This window comes from Tauraco erythrolophus, chromosome 4, assembly GCF_009769465.1.
Source record: "Tauraco erythrolophus isolate bTauEry1 chromosome 4, bTauEry1.pri, whole genome shotgun sequence".
Lineage (NCBI taxonomy): Eukaryota > Metazoa > Chordata > Aves > Musophagiformes > Musophagidae > Tauraco > Tauraco erythrolophus.
Window position 1 is genome coordinate 81124875 of NC_141468.1, and position 20118 is coordinate 81144992.

A 20118-nucleotide genomic window follows, 5' to 3' on the forward strand; every position below is an offset into this window, starting at 1 on the left:
TTACATCCCTAATTGTTGCCCCAGGAAGGGAGCAGACCTCCCTGTGTAGAGGGTCAGGTCTACAAATCTGGCCCTCCACACCCTCAAAAGGGAGTCTCCTAAAACAATCACCCGCCTTTCCTTCTTAACTGAGGCTGTCTTGATGATACGTGTGGTCCTAGGGAAGGATACTAGCGTGTGTGTATCATCATCCTCCCTGGGTGTTGGTTCCACTTGCAGAGCTTCAAATCTGTTGTGTAATGGAACCTGGGAGGTAGTTGCAGGAGCAGAGGGGGCAGGCTTGCCGCGCCGGGCAGGGACCTGCTGCCATTGCTCATTCCCACCTGGATTCCTCTTCCCGGCCAGGTGGGGAGAGGTTGGGGGCTCCTCAGTCTGAGAAGCTGTGGTAGCCTGTTGGGTCTGCGGGCGGGAGCACAAAGTACTGGTCCAATGGTCAATCTCCCTCTCGCACTCCCTGATGGCCCTCAGCCTGCTTACCTCCTCTCTGAGCTCTGTCACCAGGCGGAGGAGTTCCTCCACCCTGGCACAGCTCCCACAAGTGAGTTCCCCGGTGGCAACCTGAGCCAATACACTTGGGGAACAAGACCTGCAGCTTACCTGGGTGGCAGCGTGCACCCAGCGGGGGTCCGTCTGGGAGGCTGCGTCGGTCCTGGCTGGCACCGGGCTGGAGGCAGCCTTCGCTTTATGCCTAGTGACCACCATGTCAGTCAGGGACTTCCGACCGCGCTCGACGCTCTGCCTGCTTGCTCTCCCTTCTTCAAAATGTTCTTGACGGACTCTAAACTACAGTGGTACTACATTGTGAGCAATAACAAAGTCTAAGTGTTCCTAGTTAATAAACGGCAACTGTTCACCGAAAATAACTGGCCGTGAGCTACATACACATTAACATTATACCGCTCACAGTTTAGCAAATATAACTAGATGAAGCTGTTTGGTTTTTTTTTCCTCTTAAATTAGGAAGTGCCAATTCTCTGGAACTCTTACGATAGAATCAACTTCAGTAAAAGTTAGTAGAGAGGCTGGAACTTTAGTCAAAGTAAGTTTTTGGGGCATTAACTGGCACGTAGCACCAACACACCACCTCAAGGACCAATTAAAGCCCCTGCTGAGCTGTTCTACTGCCTCCTCAACAGCGGGCTGCAAGCTTGCAGAGCACCACAGAATAGTAAACCTGCTCATCAGGCCACTCTCTAGGTCATAGAGAACTCACACTCATACTCCTTGAACTAAACTAGAAGCACAGGGACTAGAACCTTTTTCTCCTAAAACTTCACAGTTATTTCCTCAGAAAGGAAAGGAGGTAGTTTAATGAAGAAACTATTTCCCACATAACTGTAATTTGCACATTTTGTCGTGCGTTTGAAACTGAAAACTGAATAACTAGGGGGATGTTTATGTAAAAGATTTATTGTAAGAAAGAGAGAAAATCTGTCAATTTAAGATTAATCAAAGACACTGTTCACTACGAAGGTCACGACAGTGTAAGATAGCCAAGCAGTAACAGTATGCACTCCCTAACCTTTGGAAAAGGTCAAAAAAGGTTGTCAAAACACTTTCTTCAAATGCACACAAAGAGACACAAAGACAAATTATAGAAAAAGGTACCCATTTATTCAAGGTATGACAAGGATATTTACAGTATTCATTTGCTCAGAATAAGATCCATCCTTATGATTTTTAAAGCAGCAATTATAAATTACATTTAAAAGGGGAAACGTTCCAAGTATGTTTCTGTTAGAGATATTTTTACAAGGACAGAAACACTTTAAGGCTAAGTTGTTTTGACCTTTGCTGCCACCCACATTTCTCTCAGCAAAACTGTCTCAAAGACAATGTTACCTTGAGGGATAAAGACTATGCTAAATTTAACATACAATTTTGTTCCCTCAGATGCTTTTCACAACAATTCACATCTGACAAAAATTGACTTTTTATTGAAAACAATGAATTAAACAGGAGTGAGATGAACTGCCTACATCCTGGCATTTCAGAGGGCTAAAAGATCATATACAGCAACACATTCATCACCTCTGAAAGGTATCATCTGCTTTCTCGTTGATGAAGGGACTTCAGCTTACCACGCAATTTGCTTTCAGTCAGAGCTCCATAGTCATGGGGTGAAATCCACCTTTCCCATCCCATTATTTTTCAAAAAGCAAGAACAAAAATCTTCAGGTAGCTGACTCCTAATGTAAACGATGAACACTGTCTGCTTTAAACAGTACTTGATTCCCACAGTACAGACTAGTGCTCTACCAAAGCAAACGAGTTTGCTAACTGCTGTAGTGTTATTCTCTACTCATTTTAACACACAACAGATCTATGGAGCAGTTAAAATTGGTTTATCTCTTGAGGTAGAAGCCACAAGTCATATTTAGCCCTGTCTGTAAACTATAACACACAAGCCATCAGGCAAACAGAGCCAATTTTTGTAATTTATAAAATAAAACCTACTGATTTTTCAGATGCTACCCATTGTAAATATAATGGCATTTTTTCCACTCACTGTGTGAGAGGGAAGCAAATTAAACATTGAGAATACTGGATTGTGGCTATTTATACAGTTGTAATGAAAACAAAACCAATCTTATACAAACAGACTTTGCAGCAACTTCCAAAAGGGTTGGTGTATGTGGATTCCTCTTAACTTAAAATATTTTGCAAAATACTAATTTTAACTGCGTAATAAAGAGAAAAAACCCAATGAGACCAAACAAACCACCCCACTCCCCGTCATTAGACCTTCAATATTACATAGCTACTTGAAATACTACCATTGCATTTTGGTAATTTTTTTTAGGATTACATTTAAGGGAAAAGAAAGTTCGACTCAACAGAAACCCACAAAGCCTGCACAAATACAAGTTACTTAATTATGACGTTTTGTTAGGTGAGGACACTACAGAACTAAATTTATTGGAAGTGCACAATGTTTAACATTCCAATAGAAGCAGAAACATGATCCTTGCATTAGTAGGGGACATTTATTCCAGGTTAGCCAAGAATCTCTGTAAAAGCAAAGTTGTTGGTGTGGCTGATGGGAGTTTTAAGTGATTTGAAGATGACCCAAGCAACAAGTTACAAAACATACGGAGATGGGCACTTGAGCTTTAGTTAGCCCCATTAGCTCAATTTTCTCCCCAGAGACTCACGTACACAGAATTTTAAGTTTTCATTTTATTACTGTAAAAAATAAAATTCAATTTGTAGTTCCAGAGTAAACAAAGAAACCTTAGCTTCAAGCTATTTAAAAACAAAGGTTCAAATTTTGCTAAGATACATTTCACGGGGTTCACATCAGCACCACAATCAAATGCTTTTTTGTGAACTAAGCATATTTCACAAAGTTTTCATGTTAGGACAAGGGGCTACATTCTCACCTGGAAGCACGCGTAGCGTGACTCATGGAGAACAAATTGGAAGGAGTGCAAGTCAGTTTCCAGAGTTCCCTCTTGAGCTCTACGTGTTCAGAACCAACATTTAAGACTGAAGTTACTAAAGATTGACCTTTTGCATATTCCGAAATGGAAGGCAAATACAATCAACTTACGTTTGGCTTCGAAACATTAAGATAACAATGTTTTATTTCAGCCACATATTTACAAAAGTGTTTAGAATAGAACCGTGTAGGGTTTCCTTTTTTTTAATGGTCATAATACACTTAAAGATGAATAGTCATCTCAACCTTCATGCAAAGATGCATCTCTTGTTACACAAGAAGTTTTCTGTTTGTCATTTTGCACTCTGAGCATAGCAAGCAGAGAGCTGGATAAGTTTGGGTCACCCTTAAAAATGTAGGCCTGTTTGCTCTACTGCACCTTCAAAATAAGGAAGTAGAATACAGGCACCGTTAATTCCACAAGGGTTCATTGCCTCTATCATGTTTTCCAAAACCAACAAAAGTAGTCTTGAATTGTTGTAACATGGGTTATTCCATGACTTTCACCTCTTCAGTTTACTTCCTGAACTCTGGAGTTACTTTCCTAGAAGCATACCTGCTGAGCTTCTTTTCTAATGTATATGGTTGACTATACATTTTAATTAAAACTGTTATGTAAAGAACATAAGGAGCTTTTCCTTTGTACACAACTTAATCTTTGTGCTGAGTATTCTTCAAAAGGATCTTATAAATAATACAATAAGTTTAGAAGCAGTCTTCTGCCCTCTTGTCATTATACCATGTTGTTGCTTTCTCCAACTTTATCTACAAGCTGTAGAAAAGGAAATAAAAAGGTTTTAAGCTGCGTGACATTTATGTACAGTGAAGTTACTCTCAAATATTACTTGCTACTTGCAGTTAGTACGCAACTGAAAATGCGAGTCAAATAGTACTCACCAAGGTCTCATGATTTAAGTTTGTGAAAATTAAAAATCTTACATTGCCATTGTGTTTCTGCATGACATGTTTTTCTCATATAGACATTAACAGTGCAACATGAAAATGCAACAGAATGAAAAAGGAAAGAATGCAGATAACACTACTAGCTTAATGATTAAAACAAAACAATACAGTATCAGCCACACATGCATTAGTAGACCAAGTAAGATATTTCAACTGACCATTACTGTGGATTCTCTTCTGAGCCTACGTAGGCTTTGAATAAAACATTAACAATTATCTTTATAAAACAAGATTTAACCCCATTATGATCAAATTAAATTACTAAGTAAGATCAATTGACAAAATTAAACATTCAATTGATCATGACTTGAGTGCCAGAACTTGGCCTAAGATTGGAACAGATGATTTTGAACATTAATTTTTAAAAAACAGCCTGCATATGTCTAAGTCACACCTCCTACTAATTTTTTGGCAGTAGCTATTAAAACTTTTGCTTTCAAAACTAGAGTTAAAAAAGCTCATGTTAAAATACATACAGAAATTAGCACAGTAAAAGTAGTTGACTGAAACACCCTAGATTACCATCTTTCTGGCACCCCTTAATTGCCTTCAAATCCCTGGCTATTTGGTTAAGAAAATGGAAAACTGCACTTGAAAAAACACAAATCTTAGTCAATTGCAAGATGTAGACTGGTGCAGTGGATCTTAATAATATATTGATGAATGATTATGCATCGTGAGAGTTTCTGGATTCACCATACCAGCTGCAACTTAACACTGAAGTGTTTGCTTTTATAGGCTACTTTTAATAAATATATCCAAATGCTACACAAAGAAGAACAGCGTCCTCCTCATCGTACTGACAGGAGAAGAGGCACAGAACAGTGGCACAATTCACCTATCTGGTGAAGCAGAAAGCAGAAGCCCAGCATTCCAAGTCACAATCCAGGGCTCTTTCTGCTTCACAATGTGTAAGGAGGGGCAGCTTTTGCAAAGGTGTCCTTTTGTTCCTCTTACATCTAGAAGACTCTCACTGGGAATGTAGGTATGATCTGTATGGTGCAAGAACTACACAGCAATACACCCAAAGTCGCTGCTCTGAAGTTATACTTGCTTTATTTCCGATGCATTTCTACTATTGCTATGACAATGGAATAAAAACCAGTACAGGCTTCAAATTTTACATGAAGTACTGAACACTTACCGAGCTTATACCGGGTAAATTCAAGAGATATCCGAGAACTGGAACTCTTCTAATAAAGCCAACCACCACAGGAAAGAACCCCCTTTAGGTAAGATATCAGAAGATTAGTTTAGATATAAAAAACTAATACATTCTCATATTGCTATAAAATGAGGAAATAGGAGGTATTTTTTAAACCAAGATTACATAAAATCTTGTAGCTTGTTAGCAGCACATTAATTTTACCAAATATTTTGACATATATTCAGTAGAGAAAGGAGAAAAACAGGAAAGAAACACCTTATTTTTAAGTGGACTTAATTTTCTTCATAACTGGCAACCCTCAGTCAGCTAAAAAATAACTAAAGAAAGAATATCCAACTTAGTCAACTGAACTGATGCTCCCAACTGATTTCTCAATATCACCATACACATTTTGAGATAATTTCTTTTTTACATTATAGGAAACAGTCTTGCAATATCCAGCTGTAAAACCAGCTGAAGTTAATTCTGAGTAATCCTCTTTGAAGCCATATATGGTATTCTTTACATTAACTAAAGAAGATTATAGAATCATAGAATGGTTTGGGTTGGAAGGGACCTTAAAGATCATCTAGTTCCAACCCCCCTACCACGGGCAGAGAAATCCTCCGCTACACCAGGTTGCCCAAAGCCTCATCCAACCTGGCCTTGAACACTTCCAGGGATGGGGCATCTACAACTTCTCTGGGCAACCTGTTCCAGTGCCTCACCCCCCTCAATGTAAAAAATTTCTTCCTTATATCTAATCGAAATCTCCCCTCTTTTCAGTTTGAATCCATTGCCCCTTTTCCTATCACTACATGCCCTTGTAAAAAGTCCCTCTCCAGCTTTCCTGTAGGCCCCCTTTAGGTACTGGAAAGCTGCTATAAGATCACCTCGGAGCCTTCTCTTCTCCAGGTAGAACAGCCCCAACTCTCTCAGCCTGTCTTCATGACAGAGGTGCTCCAGCCCTCGGATCATCTTCATAGCAGAGGTGCTCCAGCCCTCGGATCATCTTCATGGCCCTCCTCTGGACCTGCTCCAGTAGCTCCATGTCCTTCTTATGTTGGGGACTCCAGAGCTGAACACAGTATTCCAGGTGGGGTTGCACGAGAGCTGAGTAGAGGGACAGAATCACCTCCCTCGACCTGCTGGCCATGCTTCTTTTGATACAGCTCAGGACACGATTTGCTGTCTGGGCTGCCAGTGCACATTGCCGGCTCATGTTGAGCTTTTCATCCACCAGCACTCCCAAGTCCTTTTCCTCAGGGCTGCTCTCAATCCATTCTCCGCCCAGCCTGTACTTGTACTTGCCCCGACCCACGTGCAGGACCTTGCACTTGGCCTTGTTGAACTTCATGAGGTTCTCACAGGCCCACCTCTCCAGCCTGTCAAGGTCCCTCTGGATGGCATCCCTTCCCTCCAGCATGTCCACAACACCACACAACTTGGTGTCATCTGCAAACTTGCTGAGGGTGCACTCAATCCCACTGTCCGTGTCTCCAACAAAGATGTTAAATAGCACTGACCCCTGTCAGTACTGGACCCACTAGTCCCAGTACTGACCCCTGAGGAACACCACTCATCACAGGCCTCCACATGGACATTGAACCGTTCACCACAACTCTTCGAGTGTGACCATCCAGCCAATTCCTTATCCACCGAGTGGTCCATCCATCAAAACTATGTCTTTCCAGTGTAGAGACAAGGATGTCATGTGGGACAGTATCAAATGCTTTGGATAAGTCCAGGTAGACAATGTCAGTTGCTCTTCCCCTATCCATCGATGCTGTAACCTCATCATAGAAGGCCACCAAATTAGTCAGGCAGGATTTGCCCTTAGTGAAGCCATGTTGGCTGTCACCAATCACCATTTTCCATGTGCCTTACCATAGCCGCCAGGAGGATCTGCTCCATGATCTTGCCGGGCACAGAGGTGAGACTGACTGGCCTGTAGTTCCCTGGGTCTTCTTTTTTCCCCTTTTTAAAGATGGGGGCTATGTTTCCCCTTTTCCAGTCATGGGGAACTTCACCAGATTGCCACGACTTCTGAAACATGATGGATAGTTGCTTAGCAACTTCATCTGTCAGTTCCCTCAGGACCCGCGGATGCACCTCGTCTGGTCCCATGGACTTGTCCACCTTCAGGTTTTTAAGATGGTCTCGGACCTGATCTTCTCCTACAGTGGGCAGTTCTTCATTCTCCCAGTCCCTGCCTTTGCCTTCTGTGACTTGGGCTGTGCCGCTGGAGCTCTTGCCATTGAAGACTGAGGCAAAGAAGTCATTGAGAACTTCAGCCTTCTCCATATCCTGAGTAGCCAGGTCCCCCGTTTTCTTCCAGAGAGGGCCTACATTTTCCCTACATTAGGCACAACAGAGTTGTGTACTCGCTCATTTCACAAGTTTATGTAAAGTCAAAGACTTTAATCATGAGTCAGGGGATGTTGCCTACCATAGCTGCTATGGTGTAGCCCCCTGCACTGTCAACTTTGTCTCTGCAGTAGCAAAATAAATTTTCTATGGCAGTCTCAGCTGTTTGCAGTCAATTGCAGCAGTTCAGCTGTTGGTGGCCTTCTGAGTTACCTCTGTTGAGCTATACATTCCCTGCGTAGAATAAGGATTAATGTGTAATGAGACCTCAGCCACAGTGAAACAGCCAAGTTTCACATGCCATCCTCTTCACTACACTGGTAAGAACTATTTGCTGGATGATATGAATACTGGCAAGTATTTCCTGGAGATTTTTTTTTTTTTAAATACGGGATCATTTCAGTGGTCCAGTAAATTGTGATGCAGGGCACAGAAACCATTTGTAACAGATTAAAGCAATTGGCATAGCCAAGAATAACGAATAGTCAGAACAGGTAAGATGATATTGTTAGCCATAACTTTGAACGCCTGTAATCTGAACAAAGCTCCAAAAGCAGCTGAGAGCACAAAAGATACTGCGCCATAACAGCCTTCTCCAGTCAATGCAGTTTGAGCATGTGAAAGCATGGCAAAGGACTAAACCTCTGACGGGAAGCTTGTGGCAGCATGTTAAGTAAAGACAAGAAGGGAAAGACATTCTAGATTTAAACCAGAGTGAAATAATTGCGTTTCTCTCTTATTTCAGTCAGATGCATCTTTAAACAAGTTAAAAAAATCTTTGCAATCTGTCATTTAAGTGTTCTTGGCCACTAACACCGAATCGTTGCTTTGTGGACAACAGGGGCTCTGCAATAACTGCTACAGGGCACGTGAAAGGTGACTGTGTAACAGTAGCCTAATATGCAAAACAACAACCTATGAGTAAAGATTCTAGAGGGATCTGAACACTCAGTGGAACTGGTTCAGTGGTCAAAAAAAGACACCAATAGACTGAAAAAAGTACAATACAGTGGTTTACATTTATACTAGCTTAGTCTGAGTTGAAATAAAGTTACTAGAACTGCTAAATTGCTCTTGATAAATATACAACTTTTCCATATAAAAGTCCTAGTAATCCACACAACTAGAACCATTACGATGCACAGAAATGCCCATCTTCGCAACATACAGCCCTAACAAATCCAAAAGGTACATAAACTGATCTAGTATTCTTTGGGCTTAAGAAAACTTCGGAGACCACTGATAACCAGGGAAGTTTTCTGTTATGCAACCAAACAGTAGGATCCTGAGGAATCGTATAAAGTGATGCTTGAGCAAAAAGCTCCATTTTTAAGTTCTTCAGAAAGGAGCAAGGTGCTGAAAGCACGATATTGGTTGAAATGGACAAGACTGAAGCAAAACAAAAAGCTTTGTTTGAAGTAGTAGTAGCTAACATTGTAGCAAGGGATTTAGATTCTAAGAACTATTAAGTACTAGAAAAAACGGTCTATAGATTTTAAACTAAAATAGGTCAGAAGACATTCACACCTGGAATTATATGTCCCTTACTGATACTCTTCTGGCTAAAGGATAGTCCTAGTGACCTTCAGATAACTACTGACCTTCTAAAATCCCTTCAACATTATTTTCCCCTGCTAGCCCCAGTCTAGCACCAATAGATAATCCATAACCATACCTGCTTAAACACAGTAATTTATAATTCTTTCAAGATCATAGAATCATAGAATGGTTAGGGCTGGAAGGGACCTTCAAAGGTCATCTAGTCGAATCCCCCTGCAAGGAACAGGGATATCTCCAACTAGATCAGGTTGCTCAGGGCCTTGTCCAAACCGGCCTTGAACATCTCCAGGGATGGAGCATCACCTCGCTGGGCAACCTGTTCCAGTGTTCTACAATTCTCATGGTAAAAAATTTTTTCCTAATATCCAATCTGAATCTACCTCCCTCTATTTTAAAACCATTACCCCTTGTCCTATCACAACAGGCCCTCCTGAACAGCCTCTCCCCATCTTTCTTGTAGGCCCCCTTGAGGTACTGGAAGACTGCTATAAGGTCACTCCGGAGCCTCCTCTTCTCCAGGCTGAACAGCCCCAACTCTTTCAGCCTGTCCTCACAGGAAAGGTGCTCCAGCCCTCTGATCATCTTCGTGGCCCTCCTCTGGACCCTCTCCAACTGGTCCATGTCCTTCTTAAGTTGGGGGCTCCAGAACTGGACGCAATACTCCAAGTGAGGTCTCAAGAGGGCAGAGTAGAGGGAGAGAATCACCTCTCTCGACCTGCTGGCCACGCTCCTCTTGATGTAGCCCAGGATGCGGTTGGCCTTCTGGGCCACAAGAGCACATTGCCGGCTCATATTGAGCTTCTCGTCCACCAGTACTCCCAAGTCCTTCTCCTCAGGGCTGCTCTCGATCCATTCTCCGCCCAGTCTGTATTTGTGCCTGGGATTGCCACGACCCAGATGTAGGACCTTGCACTTGGCCTGGTTGAACTTTGAGGTTGGCACGGGCCCACCTCTCCAGCCTGTCGAGGTCCCTCTGGATGGCATCCCTCCCTTCCAGCGTGTCGACGGCACCACACAGCTTGGTGTCATCGGCGAACTTGCTGAGGGTGCACTCCATGCCACTGTCCACGTCACCGACAAAGATGTTGAAGAGGGCCGGGCCCAACACGGACCCCTGAGGGACGCCACTCATGACTGGTCTCCACTTGGACATCGAGCCGTTGACCACTACTCTCTGAGTGCGGCCATTGAGCCAATTCCTTATCCACCAAGTGGTCCATCCATCAAACCCATGCCTCTCTAGTTTAGAGAGAAGAATGTCGTGCGGGACAGTGTCAAAAGATTTGCACAAGTCCAGGTAGATGATATCCGTTGGTCGACCCTTGTCCACCGATGCTGTTACCCCATCATAAAAGGCCACCAAGTTGGTCAGGCACGATCTGCCTTTGGTGAAACCATGTTGGCTGTCACCCACCACCTTCTTGCACTCCATGTGCCTTAGCATGGTTGCCAGGAGAATCTGCTCCATGACCTTGCCAGGCACAGAGGTGAGGCTGACCGGCCTGTAGTTGCCCGGGTCCTCCTTGTTCCCCTTTTTGAATATGGGGGTTATGTTCCCTCTCTTCCAGTCATCGGGGACCTCGCCAGACCGCCACGACTTCTCAAATACAATGGCCAGTGGCTTGGCGACTTCATCCGCCAGTTCCTTCAGGACCCGCGGATGGACCTCATCAGGTCCCATGGACTTGTGCACCTTCAAGTTCCTCAGATGTTCCTGAACCTGCTCTTCAAGTACAGTGGGCGGTGGTTCATCCTCACAGTCCCTGCTAGTTCTTTCCACAGCTTGGGTGGTAAGACAAGAGGCTTTATCAGTGAAGACTGAGGCAAAAAATCATTGAGTAACTCAGCCTTCTCTATGTCGCGGGTAACCAGAGCACCAGTATCCCTCCGGAGGGGGCCTACATTCTCCTTGGACTTCCTTTTGTCCCCTACATAGGAGGGGTGTTTGGCTGAAAACACACTCTACTTGCTTTGTACTGGCTGATTAAACCCAAGTGCTACATGCAAGCAGTGACAATGTACTCAGTGAAATACTGTGATTTTCAAAACAGTTGCAGTGATAGAGTTCAGAGTCATACAGAGTAGAGCAATAAGAAGCACATATTAAAACTGCAAAATTAATTTTCAGAAATCTCACTGTCTTCAGTAGGAGCCAAGTTAAGATTTTTTTTTTTTAGAAAATATTTAAACATTTTTTCTAAACTAAATACAAGACTAACATAGAATTTTACTGAGCAGAAAAAAAAGCACCATGAAAACAGTGGTTTGATTTTGATTAACAGAAACTGTCTTATTTAGCCAGTAGCTGAACACTCCAAAACTTATTAGATCAATAAGCGTTAATGAAACAGTCTTCATCTGAACATAAGTCCAAGAACCACTAAAAGCCTCCCTTCTTACCTATTAGCATACTTTGTACTTTGTTCCACAGTGAAGTACGGAACTCCAACCATGGTAATAAAGATAAAATACATATACAGGTTGTAACAAGTCAAATTCTTTCACCATTACAATTGCATTTATGAAGAAGTTACATGACACATTGTGAAAGCTATGACATTTATCAAGATTGCTGCTCAAAAAGAATTTTCATTTTTCCTTAACTCAGTTGAGATAATGCCAACCAAAAACAGCAGTTCTGACTATAGGAGGGCACAAGCATAATGAAACGTGACAGAAAACATCTCTTCGCTGGGCTGCAATAGTGACAAAATGATAAGGTTACAAACCTAGAATGCTTGTAACAAAGTATTTTGCCCCGTTTGTTAAAGAAAAGAACAAACTCCCTGCCAAAAAAATACTAAGTACCTAAGTTGCCTTTTTTAATGAGAAAATATTTAAACTTTGCACTACTAACAAGTTAGGCTCCCAGGTATTTTGAAGCTTTACAATTCTTTGGTTAGACATAAACAACATTACCAGAGTCGGTTTGGTATATGCCTCACAAACAAACAAATCTGAATCTTGGAGAAATACTTACCAACCTTCCACCTCTTGCAAATGCAAATCAACAACTTTTTATATAATCTATCAAAAGTGAACATTTAAAGGATGCTGCTTTGTCAGCTGTAATGCAGCAACAGTAAACGAACATGTTGATTCCTAGATACGCCAATACCGAAAGGTATTCTGAAACAAGTCTTACCTGAATAGTAGGAAGAACCCATAAATTTCAAGGATCATTCCTATTAAAGGCCAACCAATGAGAACTATGAGCACACCACCCAGGAAAAAGCCTGTTGCTTTCATTTTGTGCTTTTGAAAGAAGAATCTAAACGTCCTTTCTAAACCGATAACAAAAGACAAGCCAGCCACAAATAAAACCTAGAAAAGACAAAAACAACCAAAGAAAGAAAACAGCTCATTATATTCCTAAGTTTAGGATGTAAACACAAAAATATATACTACAGAATTGGACTGCACTCCTTGCATAACTTCTTTTAATACCAAATGACAGATGGTGAGAAGGAATTTACTAGTGATTTTCTTCTGTAAAGTCCATCTTAAAGCACTTGTAGCCAGCACTCAGAACTCTCAGCTACTTCAAAAGTAGAGAGTCTACCTTTGTGGTCTCTGACAAGCACAACCATGTCAACAGGCCTGGTGACAGCAGTTATATCAGACACATTACAAAAGCACCTCTGTTCTGTGCCATAGACATCTTCAACAGCTTGCACTGATCTACTGCACAGTGCAAAGCCAAAAAGGGAAAACAGATGAAGAGCATTATCAGTTATTGTATTTTTTCCTTTTTTTTTTTTTTTTTTTTTCCTCTGTATATAGTCTTTCTACTGTTTACTAGTTCCAGTATAGACTGGACAATATCACACTAGTCCCAACTAGTTAGCATTACTTTTAGCGCCCTTTAACAACAGGACTTGTAACTACTGCAGCTTGTAAGCATACATCTGGGCAACATTTTGCTGAGAAGGAGATAGTAACTCAGATTTTACTCAAGATTACAGATGAAGTTTAAGTTTTGTACGTTATTTAATAAACCACTTTCTTACCATCTCTTCCCTTTTCTGACACCACTTATTTTTTAAAGCTTTCTGTAAGGATACAGTATCTTTTCTTGCATTATCTTTGGTTACCACTTAGCCTGTCATTGTCTCTTCCTACGCGTTTTCATCATTTTCCCTAAACAGGATCTTGTATTTCCATCTTACATTAGGGGAAAAAAAAAGCAGCATTATTTTATTTTTTACTCTCCCACTACACACTTTATTGATGGCTCAGAACAATGCTTCAACTAATGCACCCAAATTCAACTATGCAGGTTTGGATTTTCCTTCAGTGAATCTCAGTATTTGACTCTGCTGCCACAGAAGAAAACTCATCAGTTTTGACCACAGACTTTTAGGCATCAGCAAAAGATGACACGAACCTTTACCAGGCTATGCTCTGGGCTGGCTGTCGAAGCTGAGAGCAGCAGAAGCACAGAGATTATCACAGTCAGAAAACATCCTGTCATCTTACATTTGTTTCGGACTGGGAATTTTATGTACTAGGATTTATTTTCTTTGCTGCTTTAAGTGAAAACTTTGCCTTAGTAAAAAGTGAAGATATTAAATCTCTCTATTATGAAGGGTGATTGCTTTTTCTAAACCCAGACTACCAGCAATTCATACTTCTTTCTTTCCTCATAAAGCACAGCAAAGCTACGTTTGTTAGCATGTAAGAACGCTTCACTATTCTTAGGCAAATATATACTGAACTTTGACAGTTATCTTACAAGATCAGAAAAAAAGAAAGCATTAGCAATGACAGTCAATCTGAAAATCATATTTGCAGCAGCATAACAACTGTGGAACAAGCTGCTGCTTGTCTGACCAACATACCACAGGCCTGACCTGGAGGTACAACATTTAGATTCTTGTGAGCTGTTCTAACTTTAATCAGGAAAAACTAATCACTCGTATCACTGAGCATAATTCTTTCTTTATACCAAATTGCTACAGGATTTTTTGTGATCCAGTTTCAAATTGATAAGATATTGTTCTATTTTTATCATATATCTAGTTCTAAGCAGTGCAGAATCTAAGATAAAACAGAAGACACTTACATTTCCAATAGCCAAAAGAGCTTTGTCGAAGAAGAGTATCATTCCAAAGAAAAGGAAAAACACTCCAAAGCCTGTTAATCCCATTCCAATCTCTGAAAAAGAAACAAATTTAGGCATACAATAAAACATGGTACCAGGAAAAACTCATGCATAAAAACAGTGAAAAAAAACCTTAGATCATCCAATCTGCAGATATTTTAAATTTATAGAACTCAGCCTATTTTATGACCACCTAAAAACTTTCTTGAGTTTACAAATATAGCAAGTCTTGTAAATACCAATTACTTCAATAACAGAGACATCTTCAGAAGCTCCTTATCAAAAAAGCACGTATTTGGAACTATATACCAAAACTGAATGCAACAAAAAAGCACGCATGCATGTATACACACAGCAAAGACATCCCTTTTGATTTACTGGTAGTGTGGACAGGAGGATTGTTTTATGAACACATAACAGAACTTTGTTTTCCATTTGCAACTCTTACCCCATTACATTTACTGCAATAACATGTGGTTCTTCCCATTCTCCTGAGACCTCACATTCCACCTTCCATACCTTGCGTAGCAGCCCCACTTCCCCCAGCTTCTCGAATGAACACAAATCAAAGCAATGCTACAGGCACTTTCCAAGCTACACGTGCGCTGATGGCTATCAAACACCAGCTTGGGTATCCAGCCACTTTTCACAAAACTAGTAGATACTAAATGTCTTTGAGTTCTGCCTGGCTGTAAAGGTTGCTCAAGAAACACTGGGAAGGTAAAAGTACGATGGAAGGTTTCTCTGAGAAACTAGGCTAGAAATGTCAAGCTATGACTAAAGCTACTATTTGATAACAGCCTCTAAGATATCTCGAAGACCATACTTAGAAATACATCCTAATTTTAAAATTAAACCTCTAAGGCCTAACTTATTTCTTTCCCATTCGGTTTGCGTGAGAGTCAAACAGGAACAGCAGCAACATGGCTACAGATGTCTGTTTATCCGTGCGCTCATCCTCACGTTATTGCTATCCCTGTGACCAGACAATTTAGAAACCTACAGGATACATAAAACCAGCTAGCAAAACCAGTGTAATACCACAGACAGGCTGGCAGCCTAGTTTGCATCTCTGTGTGCACGTGTATATATATTTCAAAGATCCCAGTAGTTTTGTATAGCCTAGCCTGAAACAAACAAAACCCCACCCACACCATCACAGCTTTCACCGCTACCGTTCACCAGATCTACCTAAATGTACTTTAGTTGCACTTTTGACTGCAATGTAGATCAGGGTGATTGTTTACTGTTGCTTGAAGAGCTCGGGAGTAAAGGAGTATCATTCTCCTATTTCAGGACTTCCATTTAAGTTACTGCACAAAAATTTCAAAACAGCTCAGTGTAAAGAGATTTGTTACAGCAACATTCAACTTCCCTAAATTCTGAAAAGGCTCATCTTTCCGCAAGGTTGCAGACCATGTGGTGCTAAATCTGTAGTTCTACTGTATCACCTGCCACTTCAACTTGTGCTACGAGCATTTTAACCACCCAGAATTAAAACTACTACGTAACCTGCTACATTTGATTTAGTGCAGACATTCTCAATACTTGTTTACTGCAAAAAATTGAATTGCAAGTTTTATTTTCAATTAATCTGCTGACTGAAGGCAATACAACAATTGCAATCTGCCCTTTTCTCTAGTACTCTTTAGTTTAGAAGAGCAGAAACAATCTGCATTCTGGAAGGAAAACACTTGGAGGCAGGACTCCAAAGGAATTACTAGCTGCCAATAAGATAAACATGCAGTCATGGGAAGCAAGCATTCATTCCTCCTGCAGACACAGCACAAAGTAGGGATCAAGCAAGAAGGCAGAGGCCAACTCCCAACATCTGCTGCAGTTACTACTCTGACACTTCTGTATTCACTGGAAACATGTTTGTAATCCTCTACTGCTACAACAAATTCAGATTCACTCTACAAGCCAACCATATTCTCTGGTTAGTGGAGGGGAGAGGGAAAAAAAAGAGCAATACCATTCCCATCAGCCCAAAATTATTACTGAAAGAAGATTAGTAGCCCAAGATTATTATTTTCTGTTGTTAATATCTCAGTAGAAGGTATTATTGACCTGATTTGATTCATATCATCACTTGGAAATATTTTTGACTAGCATTCATAAGGAAGCAAAAAAAAAAAAAAGCAGCACTGACATTTTGTACATATCTTTGAAAAAATGAACACGGAATTTTTATAAAGAGGGTGAACTATTTTTAAATGCTTTCTCCTACACCAGAGGAGCCTTCCCAGATTATTCAGATATGACATTTCAATGCCTAGAAATGTAGAAACACATACCATGCAACATTTATTCTGGATTATTTTAAGTTATTATGATTTATGGAGAGGAGGGAGCAATGCTTTCTCAAACTTCCTGCAGAAATCCTGTAAGCCATGCAAAAGTACTGCAGCACTGTATCAAACAGCTTAGTAAATGTTAAGATACCTTGCTTATGGAAGTTCAGTGAAGATAATGCACATTCTCTATCTTTTGTGTACGAATTAAGAATGGAATTGAGCACTATAAGCTCTCAGAAGACAAAGATGAATACATTTTATACACTATGAAAAGTTCCACTTTTTAGTTATTATTATTTTGCTAGTAGTATTTCATAGTATTGAAAAACTATTTTGGGAAAAACTAAGTGCATTCTTTTGCAATTACTGATGATTTACAACTCCATTCAATGAATCATTTCAAAAATGTTCTAGACTACAGCTGCAAATTTAACTTTCCAAACATCAACTAATGCAGTGGTCCTCTGCAGGTACTTATCATGCTACTCCACCAGTGACTCTATGGCAAACTCCATGTTTTTCCAGACAGCAGTGAGTTTAAAAATATCTTACAAAATACCTTCAGAATTTCAGAAAAACTGTGGAAAAAAATAAAAAAAACCCTCTGAACTCCACAGTATTTTACTGAACTACTCTTGGTTCTGAAAGTCAAAACCAGAGTCAGCACTGGAGTCAGCTGAAGGTCCCAAATGAGGGACTAGAAAAGGAGAAACAGTGACTGGATCTCCTCTTTCTAAAGGGATATTTCTTTCCCCCCCAATGAATGCTCTGGACAGAAGGACAGGGGAATGGGAAAAAGCAAAGCCTACAAGGGTTTAATCAATCAGAAGTCTAAAAATTAACCCCAAAGGTTAGTATTCATCCCTGTAACAGAGCACAGCACCTGAGTTTCTGAAGAAATCATTGACCTTGAATGTTGCTAGCCTACTTTTGTCTGTCTTCATCCTTGGCCTTAACTGGCTCTCCAATACCTTTATTTCCAGTATCCTACTATCAAGTTAAACTTATCTCTTTTAACTTTCTTTTCTACATCTTTCATGCTTACCCTCCTCCATAACTGACACCATGGCACTTATCAAGCGGACTCATTTCCTTTCATGGCAACCATGCCAGAAACACATCAAAAGCGACATTTTAAATCAAAGCCCTAATATTCTCCTTTACCTTGCAGTTTAAGCTCTTAAGAATCTCCCTACTTTGATTTCTTTGTATTTTCCCTTTCAGGATCCCTATTTCCAAGTATTTCTATTCAGTGAAAACGAAACTAGGGTCACATACAAATACTTCTTTTCTCGCTTCAGACTGAGTGTCTGGTTCTCACCTTAACGCCTCCTCAGTGTCACCTGCAAACGTTTAGTGCGACCGCAGCAACTTAAGAGAAACACAGTAAAGTCAATAACGTGTAATTAAGTGATTCCAAACCACTGACGCCCCCACAGAGGCACACTAGAAGACTTTAGCTAACTACTACTTTTGTTTACTCTTCAGCTTTCATTCATTCTCGTCATCGGCACGTCCCAGCACCACCGCCAACCCGACAGATCCCACAACGCCAGACAAACGCCAGCAGCAGCGGCGCCGGTCACAGTGCCCTCCTAAGGACGAGGGAACCAGCCCGGCCGAGCGCTCCTCCGCAGCCCCTCTCACTTTCCGTTTCACCTGGCAGCTTAGGGCCCAGGCACTAGAACCGGGACCGGGACCCGCGCGGTTTTAACAGCCCTCGCGAAGCGGCGATGCCGGCAGCGCGGCCAGGTGAGCTCCACCTACACCCTCCCGTTCCCGCCCCGCGGGTGTTTTCCAGCCGGTGCCCGCCGCAGGGTGGGAAACAGGGGTGCAGCCGGCGCAAAGCGGACCCCTCCTCAGCGACTCCGGCCGCAGCGGTCGCGGGCAGAGGAAGGAGCGGAGCTCTCCGCAGGGGCGCTCCGCCACAGCGGCCCGGGCCGGGGCCCTGAGCCTCAGCCGCTCCGACCGAGGCGCCGCGGGAGCGCGAACAAAGGGCACAGGCAGGTACGGGAGCGGCAGGCCAGGCCTGCCCTGCGCTGCTGGGCCGCCACCGAGGTCCCTCCCCGCCCCGCGGCTCGGCCGACCTCAGCCCGCGGCGAGCGGCCCACCCCCCGCCTCCCACCGCAGGCCACCGGTGACGAGGGGCCGGCGCTTACTCTGGGTGTCGGAGAGGGAGATCATGGTGGCGGGGGGCGCGCGACGGGAGGCGACGGCTGCCACGGCCACGTCTTCCGGAAACACGCAGCCCCCTTCCTCTCGCCACCGGGTGAAAGGGGGCCGCCGATTGGCCGGATTGGCACCAATCGGCAGCCGCGTTGTTCGCGCGGCTGCGCCCCCTCCAGTCCCGGCGCCCGCCTCCCCGCTCTCATTAAAGCGGACGGGAGCTGCTGCTGGTTGTCGGCGTCAGCGGCAGTTGTGGCGTTCGCCGCTCTTAGTGATTGGCTGCGGGGAGGCGGCAGCGGCAGAAGCAGAAGCGGTGGGGGCGGGAGGGGCGCCGGGCGGGCGGCCGGGCCGGCCGGCGGGGGGGAGCGCGCGCGGGGCCGGCGCGAGGGAGGGCGGAGGCGGAGCGCGCGCCCCGCACCAGCCGTTGCGGCGGGAGGGGCGGCGGCGCGCGCCGTGGCCGTGGCCGCAGCGCGGGAGGTGCGGGGCGATGGGGCCGCCGCTGCCGTCCCGCTCCGCCCTCCGGCCCGCCGGGCAGGTGGTGTCTCTGCCCGGTCGAGACGGCCTCTCCGCGGGCCGCTGGCGGTGCGGGGCCGCCCCGGTGAGGCGGGCGGTGCCGCCGCGCGTGTCCGGCTGTGCAGCGACGAGTGCTGAAGCGGCGGAGATGCGTCTCCCAGGTGTCGGTTTGGCTTTTCCTCCCTCGGTCTGGATGCGCGTTTTCTAAGGTGGCTTCCCAGGGTTGCGTGGCGGAATGGAGGAATTTTTTTTATCCGGTTAAACGACCGCTTGGATAACACGCCGTGCTCGTAGGAATATCGTTGGGCTTATTCCCTAATTTTAAGGGTTGTTTGATAATGCTCTGTTAACGTCACTCAGTTCTTTTGAGTTGGGACCGAAGAGCTTTGATTCGGAGGTTGGATGGGGTAACCATCCGGGTTACCCAGGTAACGTGGTGGGGTAAGAAAGCTTCCAGTGCTGGAACTGGGATGTGAGTCTGTGCAGGCTGGAAAGTGGTGCCGGTTACTGATTTGCCTGTTCGAGGCACGGCCAGCTGGTATCCATGTAGAGGCCTTGT

At 43.3% G+C, this 20118-nt stretch overlaps 1 protein-coding gene across 1 annotated transcript; it reads right to left on the reverse strand.

The window, feature by feature from the left end:
- Positions 1 to 2459: 2459 nt before the first annotated feature.
- On the reverse strand, positions 2460 to 19116 carry GOLT1B (golgi transport 1B). Its single transcript, XM_086610579.1, has 5 exons — positions 19040 to 19116; positions 14545 to 14636; positions 12625 to 12803; positions 5550 to 5631; positions 2460 to 4214 (listed from the first exon to the last, which is right to left on the reverse strand). The coding sequence occupies exons 1-5, from the start codon at positions 19062 to 19064 to the stop codon at positions 4176 to 4178; spliced, it is 417 nt and encodes a 138-aa protein (XP_086466705.1). The 5' UTR covers positions 19065 to 19116; the 3' UTR covers positions 2460 to 4175.
- Between the last annotated feature and the right edge of the window lie 1002 nt (positions 19117 to 20118).

Excerpts from the sequence above, each read along its gene's own strand:
- GOLT1B (XM_086610579.1), bottom strand. The coding sequence starts at position 19,064 with ATGATCTCCCTCTCCGACACCCAGA. Across the intron at positions 5,632-12,624 it reads GGGTTCTTCCTACTATTCAG|GGGGTTCTTTCCTGTGGTGG; the intron begins GTAAGACTTGTT and ends TCTTACCTAAAG. Across the intron at positions 4,215-5,549 it reads ATTTACCCGGTATAAGCTCG|CTTGTAGATAAAGTTGGAGA; the intron begins GTAAGTGTTCAG and ends CCTTTTCTACAG.